At 34.1% G+C, this 14,894-nt stretch overlaps 1 protein-coding gene across 1 annotated transcript; it reads left to right on the top strand.

Moving 5' to 3' along the window:
- Nucleotides 1-849: 849 nt before the first annotated feature.
- On the top strand, nucleotides 850-12,870 carry LOC138323081 (ubiquitin carboxyl-terminal hydrolase 39-like). Its single transcript, XM_069267423.1, has 14 exons — nucleotides 850-1,622; nucleotides 2,304-2,367; nucleotides 2,813-2,907; nucleotides 3,403-3,539; nucleotides 3,961-4,057; nucleotides 4,418-4,473; nucleotides 4,938-5,163; nucleotides 5,713-5,858; nucleotides 6,132-6,177; nucleotides 6,453-6,676; nucleotides 7,162-7,223; nucleotides 7,897-8,038; nucleotides 8,474-8,560; nucleotides 11,839-12,870. Exons 1-14 carry the CDS (start codon nucleotides 908-910, stop codon nucleotides 11,941-11,943), a joined length of 2,202 nt encoding a protein of 733 aa, XP_069123524.1. The 5' UTR covers nucleotides 850-907; the 3' UTR covers nucleotides 11,944-12,870.
- The last annotated feature ends 2,024 nt before the right edge of the window (nucleotides 12,871-14,894 follow it).

Below are 14,894 nucleotides of genomic sequence, written 5' to 3'. Positions count from 1 at the left end.
TATGGGAACCACTGCAGTTGGATTATTTCTGTAATAGACCCTTACAAGAGGTAGGTCAACCTGACTTGATTTTCCAGAATAAAGTTTAGAAGGCTCGAGTAGGGATTCCGACGAGAGACATCTATCAGACGTCCGAATATAAAAGAGTCTAGAGGAGGAATCTCAATAGGGATTACTGTTACACCTATACATATATCATCGATATTATAACCTACCGCACTATATTCACATTCTTTCTTTTGCTGCAACGTGATGACATCATGGTATTGGACATTTAATATTCTTGCCTACTTAAACTGGTGAAGGTTATGCAAGTTGATCGTTTTGTTTTGTTTTTGTTTTATTTTAGCGATGAAAGTGTGATGGATTTTAAAGATTTAAAGGATGCTGAAACAAAGTAACAGTGAGACTAATCCCTATTGAGGTTCCTCTTCGGGACGTTTGATAGATGTCTCTCCTATTGAGATTCCTCCTCGAGACTCTTTTATTTTCGGACGTTTGATAGATGTCTCTCCGACGAGACTGCAGTGATGGAGCGTCTTCGTCTCCAACTGACAGCTTGCTATTTATGTACTGTATGCATCAACATATTTCCTGAGTTATGAATAACACGCCATACCTGTCCTCTTGGTTCCTTATAATGCTTTTCATGAAACCATGTTTCATATCAATTCTGGAGACCGGCGTTCCAGACATTTTTCAGAGAAGATGCTGCCGGCAAAACCTCGGCAAAAGTAAATTCACCTTAAATGTTTATGTGAAATACGTCATTATGTTTTGTGTACTTCGATTAGGTGTCAATATCACTTTAACGCTTAAGTCAAATATTTCCTTGCCGGTAAAACGTATTAGTGACCTAGATGCAGCTGTGTACAGTGCGTGACGTTTTGTGAACGTGCATGAAACTATGGCGGAAAATGAGAGCCATGAGCTCGCAAACGAGCTCAAAGGTATCTTGAAAAGAAAGCGAGACAGCTCGCATCTGGGCAAACTTGATGATGACAACCCAATAAGATCTATTCTGAAGAAAGGAAAGGTATCTCAATCAAAGGAATCAAGTCAGGAGTCACTAGATGTGCATACAGATGCTGTGCAAGAAACAAACGTTAGCCCATCAAAAAAGGGAATGTTAAAATCTTCAGTTGTTGTAGCATCACAACCGGGAAATGTTGCCCCTAAAAGCATTCTTAAAAGATCACAAGAAAACATAAATGTTGATTTAGTTACAGAGCCAGGTCAATCAGTTACCAGTCCCGTCAAAACATCTAGAAGTATATCTCAGCCTCAGGTCAAGCAAGAGATTCAAGATGAACTGTATGAAATTGCTGAGGCTGAACTTCTTTCTGAAGAACAGGAATTAGCTGAACAGCGACCCCCATCTCCTGCCCCTCAACCCAAAAACTCAACACATGATGACAAGCAAAAATCCAAGAACTTGGAACCAGAGCGCGTAAAAGATGAAAAGCGATCAAGCCCCAGTAAACATAAGTCTGGTTCTTCGAAATCACATTCATCTAGAAAAGAAAAGTCATCAGACAAGAAATCAAAGACGGTTAAGAAGCCAGAACCTGTGTTGCCTACACCCAGTGTTCCAGATGACTTTGATTATGATGATGAAATTGGTAAACTATAATTGTTTTTCATACATATTTCCCTCTTATATTATGAACATTAACCCTCAGGCTTTTATTTAGTATTTAGCAATATATCAAAAATGTTTCGTCAATGATAAATAAAATTAGATGTACATGTAGTCAATGACTAAACTATTTTCTTTGTCGATTTCCTCTAGTGATCCAAAATACAAATAAAATTATAATGATGTTTTTATGATAGTTTTTAGACCTTTCTCTTGTGTAATACTGTTGTAGTGGGATTGGACTGGGTTGATCATTGTTGACCAGATAGTTCATCTTAAGAGCATTCAGCCTATGTTCGGAGGTCCTGGGTTTGAATCTCGGCCTGACCACTTTATTTTCTATTACAAACTTGGAGCCCAACTAAAATACCGGGGCGATGGTATAAGAGTCTTGTATGTCTTTGAGGGCAAAGACTTTGAAGAAGGAGGGAGGAGTGTAGCGGGATTGGACTGGGACGATTATCGGTGACCAGGTAGCTCAGCAATAGAACATTTGACTGAGTGTTTGGATGTCCAAGGTTCCAATCATGGTCTGGCCGCTACATTGTCTCTTCTCCTATTACACTGGCAATAGATATATGATAATTATGATGTATTTGATATATTCATTTTTCATTTGTAAATAATGCTTTTATCAGTGTCTCTATTACACTTTTCTATACAGAACCCATCCAGGATCCAAAAGTTGACAGAAGTCGTTCTTGCCCTTATTTGGATACCATCAACAGGTGATGATCTGATTAATCTTTTTTAAGTTCTGTCATTTTCCCTGTTAAAGTACATGATGTTATATTGGTTATTATTTTAATGATACAATAAAATAACTAGATAAAAAAAAACCACTACCATTTGTTGGATCTGTATCAAATGATTCAAGTGATATTCAAGATGATGTTGAAAATGATAGAGTAAGATTGGTTGATATTGCATTATAGTTCATTCCTTCGTTGTCAGTATGAATGAACAATCTATACAGATAAGAAATTACATTGTCTGAATTTGTTCTTATTGTTTTTATATTATTTGAAGATAAATGTATTGCATGTTCACAGACTGCAGCTGTAAAGTGTAACTGAACTGATCAATTCTGCTAGTTAATAAGCGTAATCCAGACTGCCAACTCTATTCAGAGGATACCAGTTAATGATTTAAAATGTTTGTTTTCATTTTCAGATCAGTGTTGGATTTTGATTTTGAGAAATTATGCTCTGTTTCATTGTCACATATCAATGTGTATGCTTGTCTGGTGTGTGGGAAATACTTTCAAGGTAAGTATACAGTGACATTTGTCCAAATAGATTAATTTCATATGGTTATATTTCTGCTTTTATAAATTTTCCATTCAACTTTTTAAAGATGCTCCACCGCTGACAAATGGTATTTTTTCACTATCAAAAACAGGAGCAAACTTTTTTTTTCTTCAGTTACAAAAGTTACTTACTTTACACCGTTACCCCCACTGAAAAATTTGAGCTTTTAATTTGACTTCAAGTTAAAAATATGAAAAATAATTCATTGCATCCCGAAAAAATTCCATGGCACTATATCCTATATGGAATGAAGTACTGATTGCGCTTGCACCAAAGGCAAAATATTATATATATAAATATTATTTTTTAAGTTAATTGGACATATATATACACAATTAAACACCAATTTTTGTTCAAATGATGAATATCATTTATGCTCTGTCGGCGGTGCAGCATCTTTTATCTTTTTCAAGAGGATTTTTAAATCACTGTATAAATGTTTGCCTGTTGTAGGTCGAGGTAAAATGTCCCACGCCTACACACACAGTGTACAGGACAGCCATCATGTGTTCCTCAACCTTCTCACACACAAGTTCTACTGTCTCCCTGACAACTACGAGATCATAGACTCATCTCTTGAGGACATCATTGTAAGTTTATCCGATAAATCATGGTTATAACGTTTCTCAAAGGAGAAGCAAAATCACTTTATTATGAGCATACCAGTAAAAGATTAGTATAAAGCTTTGGATGCATGAGAAATAATGACAAAAGTTTGTCCAAATTGATGTTCCTGACACAGTTCCTAAACAGTTATAATGCTTCTCTTCATATAAAAGCTTTCAAATACACTGATGTCTATGTCCTTAATCAGAAATGAAATACACTCTATGCGAATTAAAACAGATTTATCATAGTTTTAGATCTTTGAAATTTAAATTGAGATTTGATCATCAAATTGGTGGTGACAATAAACTTTATAGCTATAGTAAAGAAAACCTTTGATGTTTGGTTTGGATTAATTAGATTGTATGTTTCCAGAGAAGTTGATCTTTTCCTGTTTTATTTTAGTATGTGTTAAACCCCACTTTTGCATTAGACCACATTAAGAAGCTGGACTTTACAAACAAGTTATCTCGTGCTTATGATGGGACAACATATAACCCAGGTAAAGTGATCTTCTCTGATTCAAGACATGGTTTATATCAACAAAGGGATTGCTGAACAGTAGGATTAGTACACATATCAACACAGTAATATAGTAATATTTTGCAATGTTATAATGTTAACGATAAATACTACTGTTAATATTTTGCAACATACCAGTAATTTTATGTACAGTATTAAATATTATTCACAGAGAGACTTTTCACATTAACAAATCCATTAATCCTGTAATTAAGCTAAAATTTTCCCTCCATGTAAATTTTCACAAATTACAGTAGTTCAGTCAGAAATCACCTTACACCTTGGCATGTCTAAAATTAAAACTGTTACTGGTTGTATCACTCCTGTTTGTCTTTATTAGGTATTGTTGGTCTCAACAACATTAAAGCCAATGATTACTGCAATGTCATTTTACAAGTAAGTACTATCTGAATTGGGTTCATTAATGAGACAGATAAAAACTGGAGTTACTATCTCTCGTCATTGTTAACCCAATGTCTATGTCACAGTGAAACTGAAGACATCACTGACGAATCAAAGACCTACAGAGACTTCCTTTGACAATTACAGAAAGCAATGCCCAAATTCATAGCCATACTGAGTATTGAGTGGATATAACAACAGTGATAGTAACCCATGGAATATTTAGGATTGTCATTATATATCTCAAGCCTCTACACTTTCAATCTGTTGATTAAATCTAATAAATAATCTTAATAACTAAACCACAGGTATCATAAATGTGTTTCATTGTCTATTAATATTTTGATATGTTTCTTCTTTGACCAATTTTGATTTCCTGAGATTTGTTTAAAAGGTACAATTTCAGCGCATAGGTTGATGGACTATAAAAGTTTAACTTGTTGGTTCCTCCTCTCCAGGCCCTGTCCCATGTATCACCACTAAGGAACTACTTCCTCCAGGAACAGAACTACAAAAAGATCAAACGGCCTCCTGGTGATCAAATGTTTCTTATCGTTCAACGCTTTGGGGAATTGATCAGGAAATTGTGGAATCCTCGAAACTTCAAGGCTCACGTCAGTCCTCATGAGATGTTGCAGTCTGTAGTCTTGTGTAGCAAGAAGAAGTTTCAGATCACTGAGCAAGGTATGTAATGAAGGTCATTGTTTTAAAATAAGGCATGGAATTAAAACTACACCATGGAAAATATAAAATTTCATTATAAGATCATCATTAATGTAAACGACCCCTTCTACCATAGATTCAATTTTTGCAAGATTGTGATGTTACTTTATGATGTCAATGATTTGAATCAAAATAAAAGTCTTATGTATATTGTTACAAAAAGTAGTTGCTGTATGTGATAAATAAAAATCTTAAATTGCTTTTCTTTAAGTAGCTATTACATTGTAGATAATACATGTATTGTTACTTAATACATGTATTGTTAGTTAGTACATGCATTGTTATGCTGTATGTCACACCTGTATTGTTATGATGTATGTCAAATTTGTTGACAGAGTTATCTCCCTTCAACAATACTAGACGGCAAGGTGCTTGTATCTGTCTGTAATTACAAATTTTGAATGGGATTCAAAATGTTTTGCGTATTTTATTCATTGTACCAAGTAAAGGTTAGACCTTTCTCATCCCTGCCTGGTTGATAAAGTTGACTGGTTAAGTTTTTTCGGACAGGTGATTCACTGGATTTCATGTCCTGGTTCCTAAATGCTTTACACTCTGCCTTGAATGGTACAAGGAAGCTCAGCAGTAGTATTGTCAACAAGACATTCCGCGGCAAGATGAGAGTGTACACTCGTAAGGTGCTGCCTGTAGAATTGGTAGGTATATTTTGAACTCTAGCATTATAGTAAGATTTTTCCAGACTAATAATGAATGACATTGTTTTTCAAAAACAAGTTTGTAATATGCTTTATTGATAATTTATAAATTAGTAAAACTCTACCCTTACGACCTGGGCTTCATATATCCTGATCTCAATATCCCCATTCTCATTATCCATACATTGTACATATATTCACTTATTTCTTAGGATAAAAGTAATTTATTTTTGGATTCAAGGATTGAATGTTTTCATATTTTGTTCTTATCAGAAAGATGAAGAGAGAGAACAGTTACTGCAAACAGATGAATATACAGGTAATTATACATTGTATTAAATAAATGTCCTCAATGTTATGATTTATATTTTTGTTTTTTGATTAAGAAACAAGCTTTCTTTCACCCATTAAATTTCTTTAAATGAAAGATGTATTTGCTCTAGTTTAATAGGGTATTGCATCATAGCAAGTGCCTTAAGATTAAAAAGATTTATATGTAATACTAAATCCAGTTTCACATTTAGTCTTTATGTTATATCCAATAAATAGAGATGTACCACATTAGGTAATACTAACTGTATCTATCCCATACAGAGACCTACGAGGAGATTCCTTGGCTGTATCTGACCTGTGACCTCCCACCTCCTCCCCTGTATCCAGACGAGTTACGAGAAAATATCATCCCCCAGGTGCCTTTCTCCACTATCCTAGCCAAGTTTAACGGGATCTCGGAGAAAGAGTACAAGACACACAAAGACTCGCACATGAAGAGGTTTGAGTTGACACGTCTGCCTCCCTACATCATCTGTTACATTAAGGTATGTTCTCATATACTAGAAATAGGCAGAGTTATGTAGATATGTTCTCATAAACTGGAAATAGGCAAAGTCATGTAGATATGTTATCATAAACTGGAAATAGGCAGAGTTATGTAGATATGTTCTCATAAACTGGAAATAGGCAAAGTCATGTAAATATGTTATCATCAACTGGAAATAGGCAAAGTCATGTAGATGTGTTCTCATACACTGGAAATAGGCAAAGTTATGTAGATATAATCTCATCAACCTAGCAATAGAGTAAATAACTTGCTTTAACTGCTTTGTGCAGTAAGATGGTTCAATTGATTATAATAAGTTAATTGATTGATTGTTGTCCACCTTGTAATAATGCATGTTTTTGGTGCAGATTGAAGAACTTTTATAATGTCCAGTTAAATACTGAAATTCTTAAATTAGTAATGAGATCAAAAATAAATTCAGGAAAAGTGGCGATGTACCGTATTTCAATTTATCACTTACAGAGATTCACGAAAAACTATTTCATTCAAGAAAAGAATAGAACGATTGTCAACTTCCCTATCAAGTAAGTATGTTTTATGGTGTCAGCAGTACACACACACCCCCCCCTGGTAGTTGTTACAACACAATAAATAAATTTAGTAATTATGTAATTTACCCACAAATTCTGCTACTTCATCTACTATTAGCAGGTTATTCAGACTCCATTTCCCCATTTCCTTATCATTTCCCTATTTCCTTAATCATTTTTGTCGATAACATACAATCAGGGATGTGACTCTCCCTCTTTCTTGGGCATTTCCTGATTTTCCTCTGATTAAAACAATATTTATGAGAGAAAAAATAATGTCGGATGTAATCTGAAACATCATAAAATGGCCATTTTAAATGCTAGGGAGAGTGTTTCCTCCTCATACATGTATCATTTGAGAGATTCCCTCCCTTTGTTGATAGGTCAATCACACCTATCTGCATTAGCATTAAAACTATTTGATATGTAGTAATGAAACTATATGATGATATTTGCTGTGTACTTTATTTGTCTGTTAACAGACTGTCTGTAAAATAAGTTTTAAGCACTGAAACTAAAGATTAGCTGTGTAAATGTCCTTAAAACACTCAAATGCTTATGTCAAGGTCATTTAATAGTTCATCACAATAGATATACATGTATTTGATTTTGTTCGTGAAAACACAAAAATCAATCAGTAATAATTAAAAATTACTTAATTTCACAGGAACATTGACTTTGGTGACCTGTTAGCTCCAGAGATCCGAGCTCAACACAAGCACACGACGTATGATCTCATGGCCAACATCGTCCATGATGGTGAACCAAAGTCAGGGAAGGGCACATACAGAGTGCATGTTATACATAAGGTAAGCATATACAGAGTGCATGTTATACATAAGGTAAACATATACAGAGTGCATGTTAAGATAAGGTAATCACATATAAAGTGCATGTTATAATGAGGTAAGCACATACAGAGTGCATGTTACAAGAAGGTAAGCACATACAGAGTGCATGTTACAAGAAGGTAAGCACATACAGAGTGCATGTTACAAGAAAGTAAGCACATACAGAGTGCATGTTATAAGAAGGTAAGCACATACAGAGTGCATGTTATGCATACATATGGAGTCTGAAGAGTACACGCTATTATGAATTACCGTTGGCCCGTTCATACATCCATTTACTGAATCAACCATCCTAATGCTCTTAAGTTTTTGCATGCTAGCTTAGGGAATAATTTAATGACTTTCAAGACTTTTGTTGTATTTGGATATTGATTGGTTAATTTTCTATTTTAGGGTCTTGGTAAATGGTACGAGATGCAGGATCTCCATGTAACAGACATCCTTCCCCAGATGATCCCCCTCTCAGAAAGCTATATACAGGTGAGTAGTCCACGCTCTATGATCATGATACAATCTGTGACTTTTATAGCAAATCAATCGGCCATCGACACTGATGTAAGACCGGGTCACCATTTACAATAAAGTTAGTGTTGAAGCTTGAAGTTTTAGTAAAACTTAAATTCTTACCAATACATGGTCTCCACGCTGACATCCCTTGCCTTAAGTTATTTTCCTAGTTTGTTCGATCTTTTATTGTCTTTGGAAAACACCTCCCAAATAGTGTCTCACAGTTATGAAAATTTGCTGATATACGTTTTGGATGAAGCTATAGGAAGTTTGCCAAAAGAAAATACCTTAAACTATTATCTTGGTTAGGGGCCACACTAATGAAATTGTTCAAAATATTTAAATGATTTCACTAATCAAGATTTACCTGGTCATAGAACCTGTTTCTCGTAGAAAGCCTGACAAGACCTGTATAGGAAAACAACTGGACATTAACTGTTCTATTCACTAACAAGAGTCCTTAATTATAGTTAGTTGATGCTTCTATGATGATAAACACATGATGTAATATTCAAGGTTTAGCAGTAACATCAATTGACATTTTGAAAATATGTCATCAAAGACATTGATATTCAGTCATAATAACAGAGGTAAATTATACACAAAACTTCAAACAACTTGAATATTAGTGAGACCCAGAATGGTATTGACAATAATATTAGGACTTCTTTTCTGAATGAATGAAGTGTAACCCCATTGGAGTGAAAATTCAGCTGAATGAATTTTTCGACAGAAATGCCTAGCAACTTCTCTTAAGAGGACAATATGTCCTGTATCGGAATATTTGTTCTGTAGCATTCTGAGGAGAAGGTTTTAAAACAAAAATAATATTGGCTTTCATTCATTGTTCAAGAGTGACAAGAATTTTCAAACATTTGTGTATTTGTAATTTGGTTAATCAAGGGCGACCAAAATTATGTCTCAGAGGTTAAATGTTAATTTTAAGATGAATTAAAATTCAAGAAATCCCTTACACATATTCTATTAATATTGTGTCTGTTTTTTTGTCTAATTGCATTTTCCATTTGTAAACTTATGATCTTTTGAACTTATAAGTGTGACTTTTTTTTCAATAACTGTAAAGCTATCAAAGGAGAGTCTACATACAAAATCCAAAATGACTGCCTGTCAGCATCTAAGGCACAAGGAAAGCATACATATTTTACTTGAGACAGATCCCTTCAGTATTGTTTTAGAAATAGAAGTTCAACTATAAAATCCATGATGACTGTGTTGTTGTCAGATTGGCATGAAAATGCAATAAGCATGTCTAAAAAGAACATGAAGTCTGAGAAATAGAGATAACAAGAATTAATGGATGGAGGGAAGGACAGACATAAGGCAATTTGTGATGATTGTTGGCTAAATTAAATGATTGGCTAAAATGTCTTGTGTTGGCCCAGATGTAAAGAAAGATTACCATGAGAAAATCAGCTTGATTGGGCAGGTGAACTCCGACCTTTCCATGTCTGTGTTTAGAATCAAACTTAAAACCAAAGCACTCAGACATATAAGATATGTTGTATACTAGTAGTTTCTGCTTAGTCTGTTAATGTACATGTATATGTTCACTAAATATGTGGTGAGCAATGCATGCCTACATTTGATCCAAGTATTTTAGTTTGCACTGTAAATATTAACTGACTGCAGTGGGCTGATAGGCACGACTAAAAAGGACATTTTGTCTTTAATATTGTAGAAGTTATGTGATTGATAAGGACCAGGTCTCTGGAGGTCTCTGGTTTTAATCTTAATGTGAAACAAACAACTTCTATAAGTCGTGCAATCAAATGACATTTACTTAAGACCAATATGTATGTGTTACATGTTGTCCACTTTATCCTTTGCTGAATAAAGTAACTTGATAAATTAATTTTTATTTGAAATTCCAAACCAACACATATAGGTCTTAAAAATTATGTAATGTAAATTAAACAACCTTCATAAGCCATGTGATGATCAGATGGATTTCACTTCAGACCAACAGGTGATTGATCCATGCAGTCCACCATGATCCTTTACTGAATAAAAGTCACTTGGTAAATTATTTTTATGGGGACCAAACATATAGTCCTTAAACATTTGGTAGTTGAATATTCTACAAATAAATCTCTAATACACCTGAAAGGTTTATGATGATGACTTATATAAGGTAAATGACATAAAGGGAATGTAATAAATCAGAGAATTAATGGTTGTGATATTGATTTGGATATATACATGAGAGGATCTGTGAACATAAATACCCCGATCGTACAGAGAGTTTAACATAAACTCTGGTGATAGATCAGACCAACAGGTTTCTGTGAGGAGTTGAAGAGTCTCTTCACACAATGGACTCCCCTTGTAGGGCAATGTTTGGTGTGTGTAAATACCAGGGTGTCATACAGTGAGAGAGTAGGCTGACCTCTGACCTATCAACATTCCTCATCTCAAGCTACTCAACATTTGGTCTACCTACCTTAATAAGTCTGTGTTGGTTTATATATCCAGAGTCACACTTAATTATTTGTTATGTGCATTAAGGAAATCAATGATAAATAGGCGACCTTAATCAGATATTTAGATAGAAGGTACTGGGAAAGTCAAAGTAGGATTGGTTTTGGTGGAGTTGGGAGGTATTATGACAATGAAAAAATGATGATTTGATGAATTTTGAAGGGGTTGGAATGTATTTATAGAAGATATTGAGATGATATGTGTTAAAGTACATAATGTAGTAAGAAACCACGGCAGTGAGTTGTGTTTGAAATAAGTTTTGTGGTTCTGAAACAATAAGAAGAGTTGTTTAGAGTCAAGGAATACTAACTGTTTCCAAATGTCCTTCTTGACTTATATATGGCTGAGAGGCCTGTTTTTCTGCCAGTAGTTACTATGAGTACTGTAAAGGGTATAAAGTTTTCTCTTTTAGTTAACCTTAATCCCTTTTCTAGGTCATTGGACTACATTTTAGTTTAAGCTATTTCTCTGAGTTACTTCAGCATTTCTCCAACCCTTTTAAAACTATCATGTCCTTAATTTATCCTGACCATAAAGAATGTTAAATCAATGAAACCAATTAAACTTTCTGTGTGTTTACCAAACAAGGAAGTACATCTGGCTATTTAACTTATTAATTGGTTTGAATTTCAGACCATCAGCGTTTCAGAATTTCTCCAGGTCTAAAAATTAAATAAACCAGAGATACAGACATCATCTGTATTAGCATTATAAAGACATGTATGGTTGATATTTATGTTTGTGTATTTCAGATCTTCGAGTTGAGGAGAGACATCCCTAACCCAACGTTTGGTATGTCAGCTGAGGAACAGCCGCCACAGCCAGAGAGCTTCGTTTCCATGGAAGTTGGTAGCTGATTGGTTGATTTACCAAATAGAATATTGAATGCAGTTTCTTCTCACAGTGAATGGTAAAAGGTTACCAAGAGTTTTGTGTGGTACAAAGATTGGTGTATGATTTACTACAAAGATTGGTGTATGATTTACCACTGTGTAGACCAGAGGAGTTGACGTTATTGAGTTACCTATGAATGCCAGTGGATTGTAGTTTTTATACCGTACCATAATTTGTTACTAACAATGCTGGTATAATAGATATTGGTCAAGTTGACCAATGCAACAATATACCACAGATGGTAGTCAGTCACTTACCAATGTCAATTACTTGGTAAAAGATAGGGATAAAAGGTCTTGATGGAAGATTGGTATGGATATATATGTATTACCATGTTGTAGAAGTAAATCTGTTTTAGTTGGTTAAGATTACTCCTGTTGTGATGGGTATTACCAATAACAATGTGTTTTAAAGATAATTACCTTCATATATGAAGAATTTGACAGATGAGGTTTCTAATCAGTCAATTTCATAGGAGAAATGTGTCCTATAAGATCATGGATTTATATTGTTTTTGTAAAGGAGAATGCTGTTGTCATGGAAAATAAATTCAGGAGCAATCAGCTTATTTTAATTTGTATGTGTGGAGAAAGTTGTAAAAAACCAACATTGAAGGGTATATAATGCAAATTAGGGGCAATAATTAATAATCATGAATTGCCATCGGAATATGGTAAAAAAAATTATGCATGTGGTGTAATATGCCTTAGACGGTTAGCTACCAAGAATGACATGCGAATGATTGGAAGTTTTATGAGGTATGAAGATTTTCTTGTGAGAGGAGCAATATTTGAAGACTCTTGTGAGACAAAAAACAATATTTGAAGACTTAAAATATTGACAGTTTTTATTTGATATAGAAAAAAAAAAGAATAAATGCATTGAAATTATCTGGACGTTTGTAATTATATAAACAAATTAAAAAAGACATTTCTGTAGTTGAGTGACAATGTCAGATTGACATTATAGTGGGCACACTTGTGCACATTGGTGCATTTAATTATCAAATCCCATTTAGTCTGAAGTTTATACTGTAATCTAGGGTTTATACTGTAATCCTTGATTCTTACACCAAGTGAGATTTATCTTACAAATGTATTATAAATCAATCATGCATGAAATTGGTCACACTGAACTAAGACATTGACTTTGCCCAATAGTGTAATTAATTTTCAGTTTAGATATTATCATTTATATTTCCTAGGTCTTAAGTTCCAATAAATCAGATAATTGACCATGGTTTAATGATTTTATCATCACTTGTGTGAACTTTTCATGAAGGGTTATTACATGCAAAACACATCAAACATTTAGCTGGTGTGCTGTAGGAACCATTGTATAGGTAAAACACAGCATACTGTCAAGTTGTATATATGTAATCATTGAATCTGAATCAGGATCATTAAGTACAAGTTTCTAACCATTGTACAGGACAACCCTAAGGAGTCACAGTACTAGATGTATAACGATACTATACATAGTTAGGAGCTCTGTAGGAACCATATTGTAGGTAAAACACAACATACTGTCAAGTTGAATATATGTAATCATTGAATCTGAATCAGGATCATTAAGTACAAGTTTCTAACCATTGTACAGGACAACCCTAAGGAGTCACACTAGATACATAACAATACTATACATAGTAAGGACCAGTGATATAAGAGTTTTAGAATTAAGCATAGTGACTGACTCTCAGTCTGTTCATCTGTCCATCCACATTCTCAAACTGCACATGGTAATGATCATTGGTAAGTACTGTGCAATAGAAGAAATCCAAGATGACTATCCTTCCTGTTGTAGAGCAATTTGGTCTAAGAAAAATCCCATTCTGGCTAACTGAATGAAATGAAACTTTTTATAGGAATTCATCTATATCAATAATTTTCATTGGAATCAAAGGTTCGGACCATTGCACCAAATTACTTCTACCTGGGTTCGTCAGTTTTCAATATCTAACAGTGATGATCACCATTAGAGTCCACTAATATCAGACACCTAAACTGATACCACTGCTGAGAGTGAATGCTGGTAATCAATTTTGACTATATGACTTTTGAAGTCAATGAAGCAACTCTGGTCTGTATATCTGAAACTTTTTGTACAGTTGAGCTTTTATAATTAAATGATTTGCTGTCTGTTGCCAAATCATTTGTTTACAAGATATTGTTCATGTGTCTATCAATATTTCACATAAAGGAATTTACATCATTACAAATTAATATTTAGTGACTTGAACATTTGTCAGGCTTGTTAAGAATCCTAGTGCTGAAGGAGCTTTTATTCCATTAATAGGTACAAAGTACGATAGCCTGGTTCATCCAGTTTCTCCCAGGAATTTACAATGAGACCCAATTTTAAGTAAAAAAAAGGACGTTCGCCAACGCAAAAAATCAAATTATATCCATAGTGATAAAGAAATGTTAATAAATATAACTCGCAAAAATCAAAGTCTAAATCAAGAAAATAAAACTGTTTACCATAATTGTTTTAATACATATAAGGAATTGGTGGCCTCTTGATCCTGAACAGGCTTTGCTGGTGTAATGTGATATCCCGTGTATTCTCTTTAGAGTTAATATTTCGGGTCTAACTACATTTGTACTAGTATTTGAATAGTTACAAATAGCCATTAACAGTTAAATCCCGATTCAATAGTAATTTAATGCAAGTATTCATTCTTATTTGACTATTCTATTTCAGATAACGTGAAAGACGTTCGAGTATTATATTAGTATAGACTTGAGAGCTATTCAGTCGACCATATGTAAACGTGGCTCTGTTTAAATCAATGTGGAACCAATAGCAATCCTCCCAGGTGTTTATGGTCTCTAAGTCGCATAATGTTTTGGTATTTAAAGTGCTTGGTTGTGCTGGCGGAACTATAAGGCTTATACAATGCACAGTCATTGAT

This window comes from Argopecten irradians, chromosome 5 (genome assembly GCF_041381155.1).
Source record: "Argopecten irradians isolate NY chromosome 5, Ai_NY, whole genome shotgun sequence".
Taxonomy (NCBI): domain Eukaryota; kingdom Metazoa; phylum Mollusca; class Bivalvia; order Pectinida; family Pectinidae; genus Argopecten; species Argopecten irradians.
Note: the sequence above shows the minus strand (reverse complement) of the source record. Positions and strands in the feature narration are given on the sequence as shown.